General features: G+C 35.1%; 1 protein-coding gene across 2 annotated transcripts; it reads right to left on the bottom strand.

The window, feature by feature from the left end:
* Positions 1 to 171: 171 nt before the first annotated feature.
* On the bottom strand, positions 172 to 25472 carry LOC128015360 (receptor tyrosine-protein kinase erbB-3). Of its 2 annotated transcripts, XM_052599125.1 has the most exons (29): positions 24747 to 25472; positions 17018 to 17169; positions 16669 to 16855; positions 15668 to 15793; positions 14729 to 14791; positions 14520 to 14638; positions 14272 to 14413; positions 13967 to 14080; positions 13008 to 13128; positions 12716 to 12789; positions 12539 to 12629; positions 11755 to 11772; positions 10215 to 10432; positions 9700 to 9832; positions 9023 to 9116; positions 8774 to 8931; positions 7991 to 8044; positions 7769 to 7910; positions 7565 to 7684; positions 7297 to 7395; positions 6009 to 6194; positions 5762 to 5917; positions 4981 to 5056; positions 4746 to 4892; positions 3553 to 3650; positions 3276 to 3455; positions 3113 to 3181; positions 2666 to 2933; positions 172 to 1859 (listed from the first exon to the last, which is right to left on the bottom strand). In XM_052599125.1, exons 1-29 carry the CDS (start codon positions 24847 to 24849, stop codon positions 1018 to 1020), a joined length of 4350 nt encoding a protein of 1449 aa, XP_052455085.1. In that variant the 5' UTR covers positions 24850 to 25472; the 3' UTR covers positions 172 to 1017. The 2 variants fall into 2 exon arrangements, with proteins under 2 accessions (XP_052455085.1, XP_052455086.1); XM_052599126.1 differs by lacking the exon at positions 11755 to 11772.
* Between the last annotated feature and the right edge of the window lie 95 nt (positions 25473 to 25567).

Here is a 25567-nt window from a genome sequence, read left to right as displayed (position 1 = left end):
ATTCAGTCTGCATTAAGACTATTTTACGGGAACCCTAAAGAAATAAGAACTTGTTAGTTCTTATTTATAGCTTCCTAGTATATATATATTGAGACACACACACACACACACACACACACACAAAGCAGAATAAAAGGGTGTGAGTATGAGAGAACCTAAAGGTTTCAAAAGTTTAGTTCAGCTTTACATAGGAATATTTTATTGAAAGTGTACGATAAAACCAAAATATAATTTCAAACCGTTACAAAGTGGAGAAAATACTTTAGTTTGATATGTGTGTACAAAACTACAGTTTGTTATAAAAGCTTGTTTACTGGCCATTTCATTTGAAACATAATACAAGTACTTCATTATTTGTTCAGAAGGCATGGACAACAAACACCTCAAAGACATCAAAAAGGACTTTACCCAAATTCAATCAATATGCTATTCAACTGACTCCAAATGTAAATACCTCATATTAGATATTTCGAAATGAGTTCTTTCGAAAAATGATACTTTTGTGAAATAACTTGAGTGCAATCTGAGCAGATGCAGAGTGGTGTGGCAGTAACAGCTGCTGACTGAACTGGGCACTTCATGAACACACTAAATAACAGATATTTAAGATGAACACTCACAACAGCAAAATTATGGCTTCTCTCGATGAGTTACACAAACTTAGCAGGAACAGAACATTTTAGGTAACCACACACATACATAGATGTAAATATCTTCCCATTCAATGTGTAGCTCATGAATCTGGTCATTCTGGTACCTCCACCATAGTAAAAAAAAAAGAACAAAGCTGCTCTTGTTTCAATGTATTTTAACCATAATGCCACATTTTTTTTTTTACACCAAGAATACATTTTGCGATCAAAATACATTTATTTTTTCAAGATTGCCTCAGTTTTTCTCTGGATTTATTCCAGTAAGAAGTGCATTTTTGAATAATATCCTGAACGCTGGTCACTGAAGAAAGTTCAACTTGCATTTATTCGTTTGCATCAAGTTCCTTCAAGCTATTCTCCATTTCTACGTGCGGACAGCATTGGCTTTGTGAAACGACCTGCTGTGCCAATAGTCAGGGTTATCAAAAGCTTTATGTTCCATCCCTGCATGTACTTTTAAATACTTTCCCGGGCCCAGGTTCCGGGGTTCGTCCGTCAGCCCATCACTCTCCTCATCTTCTCCGTCCAGATTCTGGTATTCAGCTGCCGATGCTCCACCTGCAGCCAATGAGTCCATATCCTCATATTCATCTTCCTCTCCTTCCCCTTGCATTAACCCCTGAACCCTGAGTGAGTTCCTCAGCCGAGGCTGGTGATTAGTGTACTGATAGTCTTCCTCCACATATTCGTCTTCATCGTCTTGTGGCGATCTTCTGAGAGGAGGATGGGAAACCGGTCTTGGGAGGTGAACTTTGAGCACCATGTTGGATGGTGGTCCTGCACCACCACGGATGTCCATGTACTCGTACTGAACCCCCTGGAGATCCAGATCGCCGTCGGTGTACTCTGTTTCACTGGAGAGGAAATCGCCATCGCTGTGACTCCTTTGGTCAGTCGAGGACTGGGAGAGACCTCCGCTACTTTCTGAGCCCTCGATCGATGATCTCTTACTGGGCCTGCTGCTGGACCCTAGAGATTTGTGATTGTTGTAAAAGCCGGCGGGGTTGAAGGAGGCGCTGCGGTTGCGTGGCAGTCGCTGATTGTAATCTTTAAGCTGCCCTGGTATATGCCCGAGAGAGAGGGTCGGATTGTTCATATACTCGTATTCTTCACCCGCAACACTGTGGGCCTCCAAAAAGTCTCCAGAATGACCTCTTGAGATTCTTCTTTGAGAACGTTTTGCACGTGATGATGTGAACAGAGTTTCTAAATAAAATAAATGAAATGTGTTAGGTACTCATACTTATGGAAGGCGATAAAATATAATTACTGATTGCGACTGCAACTTTCTTAGATTTTCAAATTTGATGTCATTGATGTTTTTCTCAAGATTTTTTATGTTTTTGAAATAAGCCTCTATATGTTCGCAAATGCTGTATTTGTTTTATCAAAATTACAGTAAAAACAGTGTTGTGAAATATTATTACAATTTAGATTTTTTTTTTCTATTTTAATATATTTTAAAATGGAATTTTAGATATAAAATAATGTAAAAACGATAAATATATAACACAATAAATAAATATATACATTAAAAAATATCTAACATTAAATATATATATGGACACATTTTTGAATAAAAATGAAATCCTTTTTTAACAGAGATAATAATAAAAAATGTTTAAGCATCAAATCAGAATTTATAATATTTCAAAATAGATAACAGTTATTTTAAAATGTAATAAAATTTCACAATATCACTGTTTTTATTATTTTAAGTAAATGAAGCCTTGGTGAACATGAGAGACGTCTCTCAAAAATGTTTAAAAAAATCTTAACTATTTCACATTTAGACTACTAGTGTATTTCATAATTGTAAATATATATCTCACAATGTAAATGTATGTATTATTTTAAATATGATCTCATAATTACTTTAAAAAAAAAAATTTTCTATGAAGGCAGAAACAGGCTTTCACAGATTTTTCATTCTTGCATCACAGTACCTTCTGAGGTTCAACATTTTGCATAAAGTTATCACACACGTCCTGCTCTAATTTGCTTAACCTCACCTTTCTCTGGACTTTCACCAAACCCAGGCAACACATATTCATTTTGGTCTTCTTCTCCTGGAGTCCCTGTGGAGGTTGTTTCCGGAGGTCCTAAAAGGCTTTCCCGCTGAGACATATAAGCGCTGTCCTCACGATGTTTGACCCTCCTCATGCTGCCAACCCAAGACATGTCCTCGTTCATCTCCATTTCCACCGCAGTTCCCCGTCCCTCCGAGCTCTCCGAAACAGTGCATCCAGAGTCGAGACGGGCCCGAGATGCCCATCCCGTCTACAGCAAAATGGAAGACAATATAGAGATTATAAGGTATATATTAAGCCATATGCCCTTAAATATGTGTCTCATGTTCAATACTCCTCCAATATTAAATTTCACAACACATCAAAGTAGTTTTAAAAATATGGATGGCCTAACACTGAAATGAGCTTTAGACGTGATTGACAGCTCACCTGTACTGAGCTCTCCAGACCAGGGGTCATTGGAAGATATCCAGCGATATTAGATGGAGTCAGACTTGACTGGAAGTGTCAAAAAGATATGTTGCTCATTAATTCATTATTCACAGAGTAGTTCAAACCACATATTAATTATGAGCAATATTATAAAACGCACCCGATGAGAATCTATACGCAATCTAGAGAAACTTCTGGCTGGTGTTATATAGCGAGGCATGTCTGTGGTGTCTTCCAAGACTTCATCCTCGTGGTCCTCCAGCGCCACCCCTAGAATGTCCAACTCAGTTCCTCTCTGATGGGACTCATCTGAGGCCGGGTCAGGGGCTCTGGCCTCCTCCTTTAGTGGTGGAACATCAATTAACAACAGTCATCCAAAACAGATCCAGCTTGACCGTGACAGGCAAATGATGAAGTACTCTGTTAGTTTGACATACTGTGATGACGAGATATCGGGACGGGTCTCTGGCCATTCGGGTGAACTCATTGGCTAGCTCCTTGAAAGTTGGCCGAACATTTTCATCAATCATCCAACCTGTTAAAATAAGCAACGAATATACACACATATATATATATATATATATATATATATATATATATATATATATATATATATATATATATATATATGATTTTTTTGTCAAATACATAAAAAAAATAAATTTATTCATATGTTACACGTGAAAATGAATAATAAATGCTTAAAGTGAATTTAGGAATCTCAAGTATTTGTTAAATTATTCATGTTTTTAAAGCATGCACAAGCATATTATTATTATTAAAATATTTTTATTAAATTGTATTTCTAAATTATTCATCTAAAATATATTTAATAAATATTCAGTTTTAAATGTTAAGTTATATTTAAACTTAACTAAACATTTGTAAATGCTGCTTTGCAACTGATTGAAATAGAATAAGTTAACCTCTTAACTGTCAATCACATTTTTCAACATAGACTTGAAAGTGCATGATCCAAACCTACATTTTTATAATTCATGACTGAAAACATTTTGTAATATGATTTTGATGTACCTTTTTCATTATAATGCAAAATTTGATTTTAAAATTAGTTTCAAAGGATGAATTTTAAGATTTTAAGTTTTCAAGAGATATATAATTCCTGATGATTTCTAAAGTGTGATGGAGAAAAAGACAACAAAGAACATTTTTTTTTGTTGACAAAAGTCAAAACTCCTGTTATGATGTAGATTTTTGAGGTGCACTCTTGCCATGAATTAATCTATTACTTCTCCTACATAATATTTACAAAAAAGATTGGTAAAATATCTATTTAGGAGTCTTAGACCTTTCCAACGATATATAGTTTGTCATGATTAGATTAGGATTTAATTGTAATATAGTGAAGTAAATGTAGGGGGCCCACCGAGGGGCCCGGTGACATGCAGTTTACAGTTAAAGTACTAAAATTATTAAAACAGAATTAAAACAGAATTAAAAAAATGTATTGAAGCTATCTATCTATCTATCTATCTATATATATATATATATATATATATATATATATATATATATATATATATATATATATATATATATATTCATATATGTTCAGAAGCACAGGATCACTGCCACATTGCATTATGGGCTATAAGAAGACTGGACTCACATTTGACCATGACCATGTAGACATCGATGGTGCAGATCTGAGGTTGAGAGAGACGTTCCCCTTTCTCTAACAGATCGGGTACTTCTTGTGGCCGCATAGAAGAGTATGGCTCCGCCCCATATGACATCATTTCCCAGACAGTCACACCTACAGATAGAGTGACCTCTAATTGAATCATCAGCTTCAGAGTGCAGTGTTTTATAGTAACACTTTACCATGCAACACATGGACTCACCATAACTCCATACATCACTCTGGTGTGTGTATCTACGAAACAAGATGCTTTCGAGGGCCATCCACTTAATTGGTGTCTAGAAATTGCAAACATTATAAAATGTCAGAGGCACGGTTACTGGTTGAAGAACTGCTTTGAAATACATTAGCATTTTGGAATATTTTTTCCTTTTATTATTGTTTTGGAAGGTCACTTTTTTTATTAAATCACTGTAAAAACAGCAATATTGTTAAATATCATCACAATTTAAAATAACAATTTCTATTTTGATATACTTTAAAATGTAATATATTCCTGTTATTATTACTCCAGTCTTCAGTGTAACATTCTAATATGCTGATTTGCTCAAAAAACTTTTATTATTATTATTTTCAATATTGATTTTTTATTTTCTGGATTCTTTAATGAACAGAAAGTTCAAAAGAACCGGATTGAATTAAAACAGAAATGTTACAAATATTTTGTAATGCTATAATTATGTTTTCTGTCACTTTTAATCAATTCGGTGCGATCTTGTTGAATTAAAGTATATTCTTTCTTACCCTAATTTTATTAGTTTTTCATAGTTCCACAAAACTATGAAGAAGCACAGCTGTTTACAACATTGATGATAATAAAAAAATGTTTTGAACAGCATATCAGCACATTAGAATGATTTCTGCGACACTGAATATTACAGTTTTTACTCTAGTTTTGATCAGGCAAAGACTTCTTTCAAAAACATTGAAAAATCTCTATTATTTCAAACTTTCGACTGATAGTATAACTTGATCGGCTTTACCTTAATTTCATTGAAGAAGTATTTCTTGTCATCAGGGTACAGGAGGTCAGCGATGCCATAATCGGCTATTTGAACAATAAAGTCGCTCTTGAGCAGGATGTTGCGGGCAGCCAGGTTCCTGTGGACCATTCGCTGCTCCTCTAGATAGTACATACCCTAGGAGGGAGCAAGCAAGGAAAGACTTTAATTGTTTAAGTGGGCTTGAAATGATCCAACTACCACAAAACACACTTTATGTCCCTCTCACCTTGGCAATCTGCACACACCAGTTGAGCAGTCTCTGAGGGTTGAGGCTCTCTCTGCGCTGCCGGATGTGCTCCAGCAAAGACCCCTGGGGGCTGAGCTGAGTCACCAGCTGCAGACTGGGCCCGGGACAGATGCCTAAGAGCCGCACTATGTACGGGTGGTCCAGACTCCCCATAGCCAACATATGCTGCAAGAGAGAGAAAGAAGTCTTTCAGAATGTCATTTTGTATGTGGGCATTTTTTTAAAATGTTTTTATCTGGTTGTCTTGTAAATGTATTAATGAATGGTTAACATTCTTCCAGAGCAATACAAATTATTATTCATGCGTTTCGAATTTAAAACTTCTAAAAGCCACTATGTACAAACAAAAAGGAAATGAACTGAACTGAACTGAAACTAACAGTAATTGTGTTCATTTATTATCACATTATAAAATTTGAGGTCAGGACACATTTTTTTTTTAAAGAAGTCTCTTTAGCTAACCAAGGCTGCATTTATTTGATCAAAACTACAGTAAAAACAGCAATATTGTTAAATATTATTACAAATTATTTTACAGATTTCTATTAAAATAGTCGTTCTGCTTGATATTTAACTGTTGGCGCAAGCTACATTAAAGTGACTATTATGTTTTGAATATGGATATTTTTCTTATAAAAATGCATCAATTTGCTACAGGAGGCCTTTGTTCACCCCTGGAGCCATGTGAGACACTTTTTATTGTGGATGTGCACTTTTTATTTCAATTCTTTTGGACTGATGCACTGCAACAGCTTGAAAGATCAAGGCTATTTTTAATATAACTCTGACTGAATTCGTCTGAAAGAACAAAGTCATATACGCCTAGGATGCCTTGAGGTCATTTATGGGCTAATTTTCCTTTTTGGGTGAATTAATCATGTAACTGAACAGAAAGTTCCAATAAACACAATTTATTTAAAATAGCAATCTTTAGTAACATTATAAATGTATTTACTGTCACCTTTGATCTTTGCAGTATCAAAGCATTAATTAAAACAGAACATCAAAATATTTGTAAAGCTCCACATTTATTCTAAATCTGTGTGATTTATTAATTTATCGCCCATCAGGCAAACTGAATTTTTTTTAGAAAAGCTTTTGAATAATCACTTATCATGAGTAAAAACAAAATGCATAAAAATATGTGTATTTGATAAAAAACTAAAACAAAGAATATGTATATTGAATATTATTAGTGTATATAAGCAATATCTGTATGTGTGTGTGTGTGTGTGTGTGTGTGTGTGTGTGTGTGCGCGTGTCTTACATCTGTAATTTCCTGAAAGGTCTGTCGTCCTGTACGGTCTTGAATAGTCTTGATAGCCACTGGGATCTTTACAGTGTCTCCCTCTGGTATCCAAAGTCCCTGTGAAGAAACAAATGAAATATGGATAAAGAAACAGAATAAGTGAGTCAAAGAAAGAAAGAAAACAGTGTATTAGGAGAACACCTGGAGGAAGTGCTTCAGGAAGTGATATGAGCTATTGTCAGGTTTCAGTATGAGCTCATGTAATGACATCAGAGCTTGTAAGTACCTTGTGCACAGAGCCGAACACTCCAGTGCCCAGAGATTTGATCTTTCGTAGTTCAGACCCTCTCAGAATGCGTGCATGAACTTTAGTGCCTTTTTCTCCTGGATCCAGTGGTTCGAAACTCTAAACACATTTTAAACCTTAAAAAACTTCAATGCAATGAATTCCATTTTCTGAATGTATTTTTGAATATATGTCTGCACACACCTCCTCACGCTGCAGATATCTCCTCATGGCACGTTTTCTGCGGATGGAAACACTTCTGCGATAAAGAACGGTCAGCACAAACACTGAGAATGCGACCAGCACACAGGATATAACACTCAGCACTATTGCTGTCACCGGCAACCTGAAACACGAAATGCACAATGAGACACACAGACAGGGAGCTGCAGGTGACCGATCACACCAGCAGGAGGAGACACTTACACAACTTCTCTCCTGGGCGAATCCACACAATCATTCTGACCTGGACCCAAACATCTGAGACAGAAGACATACAAAATGCATCTTTTATTAATTTGCTAAAATATTTCAATAATATCATGCATTTTCCATTACAACTGATATACATTACTGTTCAAAAGTTTTTAAAGAAATTTATACTTTTAATATTCTTTGAAACAAATGAATACTTTACAGCAAAGATGAATGAAGACATTTATAATTTTAATAATCAGAAGATTCCTATATCAAATAAATGCAGTTTTTTTTTTTACTTTCTACTGACGCTTAGAAAGTATCTGCAAAACTGTTAAGAAGCACAACTGTTTTTTTAACATTGATTATAATATTTCCTGAGCAACAGATCAGGATATTAGAATGATTTCTGAAGGATCATGTGACACTAAAGACTGAAGTAATGATGCTGAAAATTCATGCTGGGGGGATTCTAAAAAAATCTTATTAAACTCAAACTTCTGAATGGTTGTGTACATTTATGTTTGTGAGGAATAAACAGGCCGTTACATCTCATACTTATAAAAAAATTTATATTTCATAGTTCAAAAATAGAGTTCCGAGGTCCTCATTTACTGTATTTTTTTATTTTTTATTTTATTTTATCCCCCACAAGCAATATGATTTTTTTTGTAAAAAAAATGTGAATAAGTGCAAACTAAAGTGTGCATAAAATATGTGCATTTTATACACTTAATTTATATTAAAATTATTTCAAATATTACAATATTTTGACATTCTGAGCTTTCTCACCCTAGGGTGCAGTTGGCATGGCATGGTTGGCATTTATGCTGGCTATTGGAGAACTTATAAATGATGAGTCCATTCTCCCCCTGGACCCCCTCTGGACATGAGGACACACAGTACGGCCCGTCCTGCAAATGTGCACAGGCTGCACAATCATTAGCACCCTGCAAGAAGAATAAAAAAGAGAGATTATTTCATAAATCAAACAATCCGTGCAAGCAATGACTGATATTCTTTCAGAGAACAATAGATTACCGGTCCTTTGCAGGTGTGTGTCCCGTCCTGCACGGCACACTCTTGATGACACGGCATACACTCTTTTTTAATTCCAGCAAACTCACGTTTTTCACTGTAGAGAGTAAAAGAGATGATTCAGGGGTCTGAAAATATCCTGCATTTCTCATGGTACTAAATCATACGCTATATTGTTTCCTTTTCTACAGCACACATATTTAAAAAGCACACACTGGGTGTGTCTCGGTCCACTCCCTTGTTCACTGCCTGGGAGTGCAGCTCTTAGCACTATTTCAGTTGTAAATTCATTCCAGTGCTGCTCAATATATGAATACACTGGGAATGTCTAGCGGTCAACATGATAATAAATGCATATCCATGTTTTTTTTTAATAAATATTACATATAAAAAATATTGAAATAAGAAATGTTTTTTATAAATGATACACTGACACTAAAACCACCGGTATGTGGCGACAAGTCACTGTTTCAGTCATTAAATCATTCATTATATATATATTGTTTTAATGTTATTTTCAACACAATTAATTGCACAAGATTTGCACATTAAACTTGCATCCTAGTTACGAGCACATATCATACACTGCTACAATATAGATGCATGTAAATAACAAATAATAATAAGAAGAATCTGGAACTGGAGAGCAGAATGAGACACAGTCATTGTCCTATACTGACCCTGACAGGAAGTTGCATTGTGGTACACATGTTCCTCCTCTGCTGTAGTTCTTGCAAGACACACACTGATCGGGTCCCGGACCCCAGCAGCCCTCAGATGAGCACAGGGGATCACACACATGCCCTTCTTCAACTGCACACAGCAATAATGAATTGTTAACCAGCAATAATGAATAATGATATGTTTTTAAATGTTTTTGTTTTACATGTAATATGCAACATACTGTGGAACCCTCTTCAAGAGAAGTTGTGTCTTTAAATTGATGCCACTGTCAGAATTAAAGGGACAGTCCACCCCCCAAAAAAAAGTTAACTAAATAATGTTTTTTGAAGCTCATCAAGCACTTCCATTGTATTTTTTATCAATGGGAACTGAAACTCAAAATATCTACCTTTGTGTTTAAGTGAGTTTAAGTTTTCATTTTGGGGTGAACTATCCCTTTAAAACCACTTCTCAATAACAACCCATAGCTAGTCCATTTGAAAGATCTTGGTAGTACAGCATATGTGCTCACTGCATTGCTCTTGTGGGTGGTTGTCCTTGATGTCGAGGGGTTTCTGGCGCCGCTGGGCCCGAGGGCCGCTCCCAAACAGACGTGTCCAGTTAACAGTGTGATGATAGCAGAGCTGTTTGTTTCCTGTGATGTAGATGCCTCCGTCACCGATCCGCTTCAGTGAGCGGAGACCAAGGGACTTCAAGGTAGGAATCTTCATCACCAAAAGTGCGTGAACTCTGAGAGATAAAATGTGAAAAGGTCATTTAAAAAAAAAAAAGACAAATGAAATTGCATTGTTCTTAAAGGGTTAATTCCCCCAAAAATCTAAATTATGTCATTAATGAATCACCCTCGTGTCGTTCCAAACCCTTAAGACCTCCGTTCATCTTCGGACATAATTTAGATTTTTGGGTGAACTAACTCTTTAAAGTCAACATGAAATTATCTGACCCATTTCAATTTTTTTATTCAAGTTGCTGTTTTTATTATACACAATCTATTAATCTATTAATGTATGTTAAGAAGATAAATGCAAAAATGTAATTCATTCAGAAATACATCAGTAAGTGAGTTATGGTTCTTTATTTTTAATTATTTTTAGAATTAATAATTGTGTTCAGATTTACCATTCAAAGTTGGTGTTGTTGTTTTTTGTTTTGTTTTGGGTTTTTTTTTGGGGGGGGGGGGGCGGTTTAAGTCTCCAAGGCTGCATTTTTAGCATTAAAACTGTAATATTGTGAATTAGTATTACATATAACTGTTTTCTATTATAACATAACATATAATATAAGATACAATTTTAATATATTTAAAAATTAAATTTATTCAACAAAGCTGTATTTTCAGCATCATTACTCCAGTCTTCAGTGTCACATGATCCTTCAGAATCATGATGCACATGGGACATTTCTTCTTATTATTAATGTTGAAAACAGTTGCTGCCTTTTTCAGTATGCTTTGATGAATGGAACGTTCAAAAGAACAGCACTTATCTGAAATGGAAATCTTTTGTAACATTATAAATGTCTTTACTGTAGCTTTTGATCAATTTAATGCATCCTTGCTGAGTAAAAGTACTAAAAAAAATTATAAAATCTGACTAACTCCAAACTATAGTGTATGTCAGATAAAGAACTAAAATGGGTTGTGAACATCATTTCATATTGACTTTAAGACTCTTGAAATCTCAATCCAAAACTGCTGCAGTTGGGTTAGTTGCAACAACGAGATCAACCTTCAACAAATAGCATTGCCCCAAGTATTCTCATGAAGACTTTATCCATATAATTCAAATAACATCTCAAGAGCCTCATTCATGGTTTTCAGGCAAAATCATCATTGTGAATCAACTTTTTATTATCGACAGAAATGTTTCCATGCAAGATTCCCAACCACCAATCTGAAGCTTAAAAATGCCACACCACTGAGCTGACTGTAAAGCACTTATAACTACTGCAAAATATGAGATTTCAATGATTTATTTATAAATATATAGAACAATCAAGCAAAGAGAGAGAGAGAAAAAAAAGCACAAGCTAAAAGCTAAACACAGTCCTACCTCTTAGTGCCTATTCCTCTGGGGGAGAAGAAAGCAGTATGAAAATAAATGATTAATGTCACACAACTTCTAGAAAAATGATACTGGGATTATAATTATTAGTAATAATTATTAGGTATATAGTAATTATTATAATAATTACTTTTTTATTATAATTTTTTTTACTTTTCCAAAGAAACTTTGTAACTGTGTGGTGATATTCCATGCAAAACCACAGCTGTGGTGCTAGGTCTTCAACTAAAACTATTAGAAATTGTTTACATAAACTGAAACGAAGCTGAAATAAAATAAAAATAAATATTAAATGAAAACCTTAAACTTACAAAACTTACATGAGAACTAAAAATGTTGCTTAGAGGAAAACTTAAAATAACAATATTTAAAAGTAATAAAAAATGTAATTTCATTAAATGTTATATATTATTAAATACTATGATAATATATAAATAGAACTAAATTGTTTAACTTGCTGCTAGGCTGTTGAATACTGGTCAAAGTAAAAAAAAAAAAAAGCCAGCCAATAAATTCTGATCCCTACACTACATATGGTCCCAACTTAAGTGTAAGTAAGGGATTTTTTTTTTTTATCGTCACATCAAATCACTTAGAAAAGTGATAACACACCTCTCCACTACAAGTTGAATGATTTAAGGTATAATTAATGTCTGTAGCACAAACAGTGCAAGCACTGCTCATAACATGAATGCTTTGTATACACTGATGCCTTTAAGCATTAAGAACTGAGGAGACTTACAAACAAACAAAGGATGGGCAGTATGCTCACCTGTACAGACTTCTTCCCTGTATTGTTGCTAGATTTGAGAAAACTGAAAGAGTATCCAGCTCTTCAGGCCAAGACTGAATACTCAGAATATCTGTCAAGTGAACAGAAGGGGAAGTTGAATGGTGTACAGAAAGGGCAGAAGAAATGGCAAAGATACACACACACACACACACACACCTGAGATCTCTCTGACAGTGTTGAAGATCTTCAGTTTCTTTGGATCAAGAGCACTAATATTATTATAACTGTCTCTGTAGAGGAAAGAAAGGCAGAGAAAGGTCACTATTTCCGAACGATATGTGATGCATATTGCAACCATATTTGGGTCACTTTTAAACTTCCTTGAACACCTTTCACTATCTTACTAGTTTAATTTGTCCAAGATTGAGTAAGAAAGAAGAACTCTACAATTGTTGTCATGAACATTTCAATCACCGGCGTCTCAAATCCTGGTGATCTCTAATCTCACCCTTTAATTCCTGTTATGAGGAAATGCAGGCTGCCCTGAATCTTAGTGCAGTTTATGAAGCTGTCGATGTTCTGCGAGTCCACGGTCTCTCTGGAAGTGCCAGCATAAGTGCCAACACATGCTGCGCAAAGAGAAAAAAACACAGAGAACGCTGTTATGAAAGAGAACATGCAAAGATGGATATGTTTCTCAATGACCAGTGAATATATAAAGATAATATAATGATATTAAGAAAGAAGAATGCAGCTCATCTTTTGTGACAAAGACAACTTTATTGTGATTTTTAGCATGTTATGTGGAATTGTTCAAATTGAAATAGTTTATAGTCATTAGAGTTTTTGAAAGTATGTTTATATTTTTTCAAAAAATGCAAAAAAAAAAAAAAAAGCTTTTTGGAGCTAGTTGGTAGTAATTTTGATAAGCTTTACATACAATATTGGTGAAAACCTTGGAATAATTAAATGTAAATGTTTTTCTTTAAAATGTAATTAATTCCTGTGATCAAAGCTGTATTTTCAGCATCATTATTCCAGTCTTCAGTGTCACATGATCATTCAGAAATCATTCTAATATGCTGATTTGCTGCTCAGTTACTTTGCATGATTACTGGTGCTCAATTATTAATAATGGTTCTTATTATTAGCAATGTTGAAAAAGTTTTTTCTGCTTAATATTTTTTGTAAAAACATACATTTACCGATACATACTGAAGACTGAAGTAATGATGCTTACAATTTAGTTTGCAATAAAGGAATACATTTCATATTAAAACATATTAATATTGAAAACAGCTATTTCAAATTGTAATATAATTTCTATTTTACTGTATTTTTAATCAGATAAATGCAGTCTTGGTGGGCAGAGACTATGATGAATATAATCATACTTTTGATCAGTAGTGTAAAAACAACAAAAGTCTATGGTATGCCCCCATTTAGATAACTGGGCAAACATGTTACCTTTCGGACAGAGACCCCCACACGGCGTACATCTTTTCACTCCTTTTTTATCCACCTCCATCTTGTCTGCCGGACAGCTGCTAACACACGAACTGCCGTCTACAACAAAGTTAGCTAAAATACAAGAGAACAGAGCAAGTAAGTATAAAGTCAGGATATCGAACTACTGAATTAAACAATCAGTTCTTTAAAAACCCTATTCAGGTCCCGTCGGGAGAGTGGGATATTCAGTTTAGACATTATAAGTGCTAATAAGTGCTAAGCTACAGGTAAATGCACTCCATGTAACCCAAGGAATCACTTACTGGGACAATGTGATACACATATTGTGCCATACTGGTATTTTGCATTAGGATTCGGTTCCAGCTTGAACGTGTCTTTATTATAGATGAGAGCCTGGGGACACTGTGGCACACACGACCCCGAGTTGTTAAAATTTCTGCAGGCCTGTAAACACACAGACCCCAAGTCAAAGCAAGCAAGGTTTGATTCATGAATCTGGTATGTCAGTGCAACACATGTTCAAGATCTGGTGTAAGTTTGTTGAACATACGAAGCAGTTGGTGTCGAGCGGCCCGGTGCAGCCCCCCGCACACTCGATGTGACAACACTCGCTCGGGCTGCGGCCAAAACAGCGGCCGTTGCACTGCGGTGCGCACACTGTCTTAGTCACTGAGAACCAGAGAGAAACATGAAGTGTGTATATGTGTGTGAGAGAGAGAGATACAGAACGTGTGTGTGAGTGTGTTTCCAAAGACTTACAGACTTGACAAGAGTCATTTCCAGGACCCCAACACTGACCCCCGCAAGACTCATGACAGTGACCTAAACAGAAGATATAATTTATACATTTCCATAAGATCATCACCCGAAGTAAAATCGGTAACACTTTATTTAAGTGGCCAATTCTCACTACTACCTTGTTGTTTATTAGCATGTCTATTATTAACAAATAGATTGTTTATTAACACTTATAAAGCACTTATTCTGCATGACAATATTCTACATTTCTAATCCTACCCCAAACCTAAACTTAACAACTACCTTACTAACTATTAATAAGCAGTAAACTGGGAGTTTATTGAGGCAAAATCATTGTTAGTGGTTTGTTTATAGCAAGAATTGGACTTTAAAATAAAGTGTGACCGTAAAATTTATTGGGCTAGCCACACATTCAAAACAAATATCTTAAACAAATAAAACATTACAGTGAAAAAAAATTAAAATAAAATTATATATATATATATATGTGTGTGTGTGTATATATATAGTTATTCATAATAAATATGTATGCTACCATTCCAAAGTTTGCGGTCAGTACGATTTTTTTTAAAGAACTTAATTCTTTTATTTAGCAATGCTGCATTGAATTGATCAAAACTGACAGTAAAAACATGTATAATGTTTCAAAATATTTCTATTTCAAATGAATGCAGTTCTTTTGAACATAAGCTGCAAACACTTTTTTCAATATTGATAATAAGAAAAATGTATGTGTCGAATAATCATATTAGAATGATTTCTGAGGGATCATGTGACGCTGAAGACTGGCGTATTGATGCTGTAAATTCAGTTTTGCATCGCAGGAATAATTTTTATATTAAAATATATTAAAATAGAAAACTGCGATTTGAAATTGCAATACATCACAATATTTGTATTTAAAAAAGCATGTTAAAAGCCAGTTTTATGTCTCCTTACGTTCTGGTCCATTGTCTTCAATGATGATTTCTGCCCCGCTGTCTTTCACAATGTCTAGCCAGTTAATCTGCGGCGCATAGCTCAAGAATTTATTCTGGATGATCTGCACTCCACCCTCCAGGATCTCTGCAGAGCACAATGAATATGAGAAATATTTTTATATCAAGATAAGATCAAAGACAGAATGGTACTTTCTAGAAGTCGAAACTTGACACCTGTCCTCTAAACTCTCAGAAAAAGGAAAATAATATACTGTATAAAAACAAAGAGAATTTACAAAAAAAAATGTTTTCTACGATTTCAGGTTTTCCTGAAATTTCCTGAGAACATGTTAATGTTGTTTCACTGTGTAAAAGTCGATGCCACATGGTTTTGTAAGGTGATTGTTAGTGTGTGATTTTATAGCTCAAACGCCAATATTCATGCTAAGAAATGATTGAAAAACCTAATCAAACATTACCAATAAAGCACAGAATAAACTCTGCTCAGATTCAACATTCATATTGATTCCGCACATTGAGTCACAATGGAATTAACAAGAGGTTAAAGGAAGGGCAATGGAAAAAATGACAAACACGTTCATTGATTCACACACTCACAGACACACAATGGAAAGATAAAACGACTTGGATTGTATTTCACATTAAATGTGTTATGTTTGCTGAAGCAGGTCGGGACATTCTCTAGTCTAACTGTAGCCATCTAACGTCAATCTCCTGGAATTTATCGGGAGGAGCGATATAATAGAGGAATTCTCAACAAGCTGTAAGGCAGTCACAAGTATCTGTCGGTCCAGGTTTGGGTTTATGATCTGATCATTCTCATTTGTGGGTGAATTCTTTTAATAAACCACATAAACAAATGTTTCCCTGTCCGTTGACTCACTCTTCCACACCACACCCTCCACAGAGGCTTGTTGCCATGAAAACTGCGTGGGCGTTTTGATGGAATGTGCTTCTGTGGGTGCACATGTGTCACCTGTCACGTATGTGTGAGCGCACCTGTCAAGTGTGTGAGGCCCAGCTCCTGTAGTCCGTTCACTCCGTCTTTCTGATAGTTGACGAGGACGGCGAGAGCGAAGCGATCTTCATACAGAGACGTCCCTCGGATGACTCGCAGCTGCTCCAGCGGTAAACGTCTGAACTGGTTTATGGCGATGAGGATGTAGCCCGTCACCTCACGGATAGACTGTGAGGAGCAGTTGAGTTACATGTTCATAAAGTGAAGCATAATAGACATACAGACTCAGATGTTAGGCTGGACTGCTGTGAGCACATGTACACTTGTGCTTTATTCAAAAGTGGCCCGATCTCTTGTTACATCCTTTAAAACGTGGTCTAATTCCCCCACCTGCAGGAATGAGAAATCGCGGTTGTGCTCCATCTGCGTGATCTCCAGGTTGCCTATGACAATCTTGCAGCCCGTGTACATCTGTTTCATGAGTTTGTACTGGACCTCAGAGCTTCCCGTCACACTCAGCAAGTTCTGTGTGCCTGTACACACTGCAAAGGAAGAGAGAGAAAGAAAGAAAGAGTGAATTTATTGTAAAACAAAACAATGTACGACAATTTAACTTTTCAGGTTTTTGAAATGTGCTCTTTATTCTTACCAAAGCTACAATTATTTATTAAGAATACAGTGAAATTGTGAAATATTATAACAATTTTAGATGAGTGTTTTCTATTTTAATATATATTTTATATATTTTAAAATATATTCCGGATGTCAAAGCTGCATTTTGTCAGAATCGTTACTCCAGTCTTGTGTCACATGATCTTTCTAATATGCTGATTTGCTGCTCAAGAAATATTTCTTAATATGTTTCTGGAAACCATGATACATGATTTGAAATATGATATTTTGTAACAATATAAATGTCTAACAGTAAACAATCACTTTTCATCAATTTAATGCAGACTTGCTGAATGAAACTATTATACCCCACCCCACCCCCCCAAAAAAACTTACATAAGTCCCCACACTTATGAACAGTAGTGTATATAACACATGAAATACATATGTTCAAATATTTTTTGTATAATTACTGCTTCAATACATAATATCTATCATATTACTCTCCGTTCTCTGCTAATATTTAAAATTGCATGCCCATATTTATATTTATGTGGTAAAATCTTTGTTATTAGAGGGATAATGACCAGCGATTCTATATTAGCAAACAAAATTCAACAGGGGTCATTATTCACAGTAATGATTGACTGAATGCACATTATGCCTTATTAAATGCAAAAAAATCACCTAATTATATCACAATCTTAGCAAAAATTGTATATTTCATGCCCATTTATATATCAATGTGGTAAGAAGCTTTGTAATTACTAGAAATATAATGACCAACAATAACATATTATCACAAAAATAACTTGACAGGGGTCATTAATTACAATAATGGCTAACTGACTGCACATTATGCCCTATTTAATCCAAAAGAAATCTCAAACTGATCTTCAGATAACAATATCACACATACAGCTGTTGTTGTTTTTCTTACGATGGCAAACTGAAAGGTAAAAGAGGTCTAAGGGAGTTTGAGGTGAAGCTACTTTGCATTCCAAATTTTGCCTTTGGTTTCAAATCTGCCACGGTCAAAACAAGCCATTACTGAGGGTCGGTGTCTAGGGAAAAAATCCCTTATAGAGTACTCAGAAATGCCCCCAGAAACCTTTACAGATATATAAAAAAAAAGAGTTCTTCTGAGAATATGGTCAATTTATGACCCATTAGGATCAAAATACAGATTAAATAGAGCATATAAGTTTACAAAATCACACATCCATAATGGCAGGTATGCTGAAGCGTGTCTATTCTCATAAATAGAGCAATGCATCTCTTCATTTCTTGCAATAGAACTAAAAACTAAATAACACAGACACTTAGTGATAACACACATACTGTGAACTGTTAACAGCATTACAGAGTCCAACAAATGGGCCTAAAGGTCTCTTGCGAAACACAAACAGGTGTTCGGTCCATCCACACAGGTGTGGTGTGTCGATCAGACATCGTGTTGGTATGCTTTTCAGAAAGGATTCTCGTAGGTCCAGGCTGTATTTAGAAACCTTTTAGTTCTTATCAAACTTCTCCTTTGGTAAACGCAGACACAGTGCAAACACAGTCCACAGCAGACTTATTTGACTATTTCTGATATACTACAAACTATTTTGTTGACCGTTTTTATCTTTTTTTATTATTTTAGTTTATTTCGTTTTACTTTAATAAAGTTAAACTAATTGAAAAGAAAAATTAAATATAATTAAATAAGATTAGTTTATATATATATATATATATATATATATATATATATATATATATATATATATATATATATATATATATATATATACATATGTGTGTGTGTAATGTATAATTTTAGTTACCATTTATTTTGTTTCAAGTAATGTTTTTTTTAATGGGGTAAGATTTTTAATTTAAGTTATAATTAACGATAATAACCCTGAATGTACAAAATACAGACTTTCCTTTAACATATACACAGTTCCCATACTGTAGATACGTGTACTTAGAATTTGAACTGATAAGATCCGGAGTTGTACTTCAGGGTGTTATGGCCCACAATAAGACAGGTAAGGCCAGTAATGTCAGAAAAGGCTTCAAACCATCAGTTAAACCAGAAGTTTGTGTTTTTAAAGGTACAAGTATTGAACTTTTGCTTGCTTAGATTATTCTCTTGAGGAAAAAGAGCCCGGTAATCACACTGAGCTCAGATCTACCAAAACACAAATTCGGCAATATCTAATGAAACATAACATCTGAGCTATATTTACATTAATTGTATGTCATTTAACACTGTACACATGCTGTATGTCAGCACATGCCTCATTTGATAAATTTAGGCTATTTCTCTAAAGGGGAAGTTCCCTAGGAGAGACTTTTCAAGTTACTACATGAATCATAACTACGAGCTCCATAAGGACTCCTGCGTTATGGAATAGCAACCTCAAAGCAAGTAGGTTTAAGTTGACAGAAGCACTTAAATGGGACTCGTAACACTGCATTCCACCGGCAATGTTCCTAAGAACAGGAGCCCTAAAACAAACAACTACAAACCCAGAAACATTTCAAAACACCCCTTGTGAAAAAGTGCACTTAACTGTATTGAATGTTCACTCATAGTATACTTCAAATATTACAAGTATTTTTATTTTTTTTTTAAACTGTACTTGCAGAAAATAAAATATTATTCAAATTTTAAGTAAAGTATACTTTAGTATTCTTGTGAAAAAAAAATACTTAAGTACAAACTGAATATAATATTGTCCGAAACATCATTGCACGTTATTTATAATTCACATATAATTTACATAATTCTATTGTCTTGGAAACATGGTTACTGACATGTAATTACACATTTGAAGTAATTTAGTAAATGTAGCAGTAAATGCATTGGTAATATTCGGCCAGGACATTACCTGTTTCTCTATGAATTTTATGTACTTTGAAATTATGTACACAGAACACGTTTTGTTGTTGTTTATGTAAATTTGCACTAGATGCATGTTTTTGATGTTGCACCACACGAAACTGTGTTTTTAAGATAAAAACTCTTTAAAAAGAAAAAGAAAATTATGGAGATTTTTCTCCATACCATTTCAAAATATCTTTTTTATGCTCAACAGAAGAAACTCATAACATATTGTAAATGATATAAGGGTGAGTAAAAGATGAATTATCATTTTTGGGTGAACTAACCCTTAATAAGAAGTGTGTTCATACTTTAATAATCTGCATTGCTAATGCATGAACGTTAGGATGTGAACGGCCCTCAGTCTGCGCACTCAAGTGTACAGACAATGACACAATGCTCCCATTCAACCAGAGCGCGAAAACAAGTGTAGGAACCCGCTCAAACTTTAACAAATGCTCACAAAACACACACACACATGCTAGGTTCAGCTATCAGGTTCACATCACAGGTACAGAGACAGGTACGAAAAACAAAAGCCATGGGAGGTCTAAAGCGGCACACAACAGACACGGCTTTAGCTGCCTGGTAAACAGAAACTTGGCCACAGTCACAAAGAGATTATCCAAACCTGACTGATTGGTTTTCACAGGCATAAAGACGCATAGATCTACACGTTAATGTCTGAATCATTTATTGTCATTAAAGCGTCAGCTAACACACAACACGAAGGCATGCAGACACAGAGAAACTATGCCTAGCTTAATGACTTTGTTTTGCACCTAAAAGCCATTAAAAGTTACAGGTTACTGCTCTTCCCTGGGCAGAAGAAGGAATTATTTTGATTTATAAGACACGTGTTTGTGTAAGTGAGAATGTGTGCATGCAATCCTGGATGCAGCATTACACACAATAACCACAGTAAATGACTAGTAAATAGTTAAGGATAATATTCCATAGTGTTGATAACTTTTTAATTACTGAAAAAAACGCGAAATAATAAATGAAAGTTAAGATTAAATAAAAAAAAATATTAATAATAATAATTTATCCCATCTTAATATGCATAGATAACTATATAAAATTCAGTCATAGGTTTACAACTATGAAAAGTGTAAACACTGAGGTGCTATCAAAATATTGGGTAATACTTTATCTCTCATTTGTTAATTAATGAATTCATTATTTAACATGAACTAACCATGAGCAATATATTTTAACATTATTTACTAACCTTTGTTAATATTAGTTAAGAAAAATGCAATTTTTCAATGTTTGTCCAAAGTGCATTAACTAATGTTAACAGATACAACTTTTAAAAAATGAAGAAACTAACATTAAGAAATATTGTTCATCATCAGTTAACATGTTAAACAAATAACCTTCTTATAAAGTAAAAAATGTTTTCTCTTTTTGTCGCTTGTTGGCCTAACAACCTAAATGACACTTTCAAAGTATTTTTTAAATTGTAGTTTAACGTGAACGTCACATTAGTTGTACTAAACACTGTGGCATCCGTTTTTAATCTGATAATAAAAGTTTCAATAGGTTCCACATAAGGATTGAAGGTTTTTTTTTTTGTTTTTTTTTTTACATTTGGGCCTGAATGTTTACTGTTCACTCAAACGATCCTTTGACGTGAACCAAGAATTTGGCAGTGCTCAAAACTGAGTATTTCCATAAATGAATGTACAATGAATGTGGAGGCGACAGAAGAGACAGAGAGGCTACACACACTGTGCTGGTGGATCTATTCAACACTCCTGGAGGAGCGGTCTTGAGTATGTGTGTGGGAGCCTGTAACACACTGTACTACTCATACTGACGTCTTCAGACTCCACTCACAACACTTCACAACAATACCAAAAGGTCGACAACTGCTGTAATCTTCACAGAACCTTTGACATATATCTTTTTGTATGACATATGTGCAATGGTCATCTGAAAACTATGCATTCACATGTTACATATTAGTAAATGGCATGTACCGTATGTTTTTCTAAAGGTATTCCTGAATACATTCTTTCAAAAAATGCTTTGTGGAGCCATATAGGACATTATACTGATATTCAGTCAAACTTTTTACTGTTCTGTTTTTTTTTTTTTTTGCATATGCATCACAGCAGCTCATTGTGAAATAACATGACAATGTCAGTCTGTCCCTATGAACAATATTCTGTAGTACATGCTGTCCGCCAGAGTCATTCCAAAAAACTCCTCTAGCCAGATAAACATATTGCACTGTTTAATATGACATTGACAAACATAAAAATGCCTCACAGTGAAACTATGAGTTTTAATAATAAGGACAGTGGAATTCTTTACATACTGATTTCAGAACAGGTAACAGTTAAATGCATTTAAAGAGATAGTTCACCCAAAAATGAAATCACTATTTACAGCTTGAAGACAATACATGACAACTGAACAGATTTTTGGATAAGTCTAAATACTTGGAATTGCACATGCTTGGATTTTTCATCATTCTATGCTTTTGATGGATATTAAACATGTTTGATATTTTGAGACAATTTTAGAGCACATATTTCATCTGTCATGTGTGTACCAGCAATGGGGCACATGTTTCTCTGTGAGTTTTTTGTGTGTGATCATCCGTTGTTTACTTTATGATGCCAAATTTTTCTCTGTAACAATTTAAAAATCGCCATGAGCAGATTTTAAAGATTGTGTAGTGTTTTTCAGTCTTTACTGGGCACTGAACACTAAGCACTGAGACCAAAACACTGAATCACAATGAACAAGAATTATTTCAGTGTGATTCATAAATGTGATTCATTCTAACCAGTTCATTGAAAAGATCTGATTCAAAAGAATGATTCAATCATGAACTGAACATTGTTCCCCCGCCCCAGCCTTTCAAAAACTAAAGAAAGAAAAGCTGGGATGGACATACTCCATACTCCAAGATTTCACGAAATAACAAATTACATTTCAGTCTGAATGCTGTACCTGCCTTGGAATATAGTGAATGTGTTGTACGGACTGCTTTTATGATACTTTTATTGTGGTTTTGGAACCTTTTCGAAGCTTGAAAACTTAAACATTTATTATGATTGCATGGAAAAAGTTAAAGGTCCCTCAACATTCAAATATTGGGCTAGTGCTTGCTGTAGCAGTTGCAGCGCACTTCAGAAACCCTTCGTCTTCCCCAGCTCCACCTGCACAGATCTGCCATGGGGTAGTTTTATGTATGCTTTATATGGGGGTTACTTCATGTTATATGTGCAGCAGAAGTATTTCTCACATGCTCACAGCAGCAGAAGAAGCGAAGCAGATCTATTCTGCCAAGACCAAACACATTGACACCGCCATTGTATATATTATACTTAGTCATTTAGCTGATGCTTTTATCCAAAGTGACTTACAATTGCTATATATGTCAGAGGTTGCACGCCTCTGGAACAGCTAGGGGTTAAGTGTTTTGCTCAGGGACACATTGGTGTCTCACAGTGTATTCGAACCCAGGTCTCTCACACCAAAGGCATGTGTCTTATCCACTGCGCCAACATAACCATGCTTAACTCTTAGAGAACTGTCATGACAGAAATAAAGAAATGCATGATAAGGGATTTATAGTTGTATTCAGGTGGTCACAATCAAATAAGATTGGCCTGAGAGTTGATGTGGGATTACGACTATGGCCAGTAGATTCACCTGTTGTCAGTGAGATCACCTGGACTACACACCCTGTTGTTGTTCATGCCATTGTGCTCCACCCTTCTTAGTCAACACTACTGCAGAGGCCAAAGATCAACCAGTGCATCAAATCAGATCTCACTCTGTCTCTGTTTATGTGTGTGTGTGTGTGCTAAAACAGATTTCCTTGTGTTGTGTAGTATTTTCTTCATGGATACTTCCTGCATCTGATAATTCCTCATTATGTGAACATACACAATTTACAAAATACTGTATTTAACCATTGATGTAACCACATATTCAAGATTTGGTTGGAATTAACAATAAAAACATACACATATTGATGGATCACTATTTTGCTCTGATGCTCTTTGAATAAAGCCACCCTTTAGGCAAAACCAAAAATCTAGACACAATTGTAGTTAATGAGATTCAGTAGATGCAGTTGGCATCACAAGTTCAAACTCCTCTGTGATTCGCTCTTTTCAGAAGACAGCCGTTGAGTCAGGGAACAGGTTTATCGAAATCTTCTGGTTGAGTCACTTGTTATTTGAACTGAGCACTGATTTAGTACAGGAACAAATCTCTCCTTTTACACTCACAGTCTAAAATAAACACATATATCTTGCTTGGACACAATGGTGCAGAAACAGGTTTTCTGAATGCATAACTGACAGCAACATCACTGTTTTGGGATATTTTGGGATGTGTATTGTGTAAACATACGGGAACATACTGTTTGTAAATACTTCTTTAAAATTAAATTACATTATATATTCACAATGTTTACATGCAAATTACACTCTAGTATTACTATTACACTTGCATCAAATTTGTGCACTGTGTCAATTTTAATAAAAGTAGCACATGCATAATGCATTAGCATGCTAGAGATTCAAATGCAAATGTTTATGTTGTTCTCTTAAATCTCTTTCTAGTTACAGACAGCTGAATGCATCACAGTAAAAACAGATTTACCTTCATGTTTAGCTTCCTCCGTCTGAGCGCGCGCAGGTGAACGGAGCGCGAGACACAGCGCGAGCATCTGCAGCACAGCAGCTTTCATCTTCATCATCCTCATCAGAGAATATTCCCAATCTGAAGTCGGTCCGTCAGTCTGAGCAGACAGTTAAATATTCATGGCGAAAGAAGCGTGGAAGAGACGATGCTCCCTTCACAACGGTTTATCCAAGTTTGAGAGAAATTCCTTACTTTTTCTGAAGTTTTTTTCACTTTTTTCTTCTTCTTTTTAATATAAAAATGTTCCAAATATCACATTCAGTTCAGAGCAAACGAAAAAAATATCAAGTAGTCCATTTCCGTTACGGAAAAGTTTATAGGCTAGACTATAAAATCCTTCAGTATAGCCTACAGTTCAAAGCAAACACTTTGAATCAAACCAAAATTGTAATACAATCAAAAAAGCGACCAGAATACAGACGATGTTAAAAGACTGATAAATATGAAAACGCTCGAGAGCTTCTAGACGTTTGTTACCTGTTCACGCGTACAGGTGAACGCTGCTGATTGGTGATTGGTTCTGATCAAGGTGACGTCGACCTTGTGATTCCAGAGCCCGTGCACTTATTTATTTCAAACATGTAAAGAGGTCATAAAGTCTTGATAGCAAACTCTTGGCCATTATAAACCGACAATGCTCTGAATTTCCCTCAGTAACCGACAGTCCTCACAGCCTCCACTAAAACACCGACGAGATTGTGCTAGATTTATGTGCCAAGATTGCGCGCTCTCGCTCTCGCTCTCTCTCCCTGAACAAACACGCATACACAAGTCCGGGC

Source organism: Carassius gibelio, chromosome A6 (assembly GCF_023724105.1).
Source record: "Carassius gibelio isolate Cgi1373 ecotype wild population from Czech Republic chromosome A6, carGib1.2-hapl.c, whole genome shotgun sequence".
Lineage (NCBI taxonomy): Eukaryota > Metazoa > Chordata > Actinopteri > Cypriniformes > Cyprinidae > Carassius > Carassius gibelio.
This window is presented reverse-complemented; position numbering and strand designations above follow the sequence as displayed.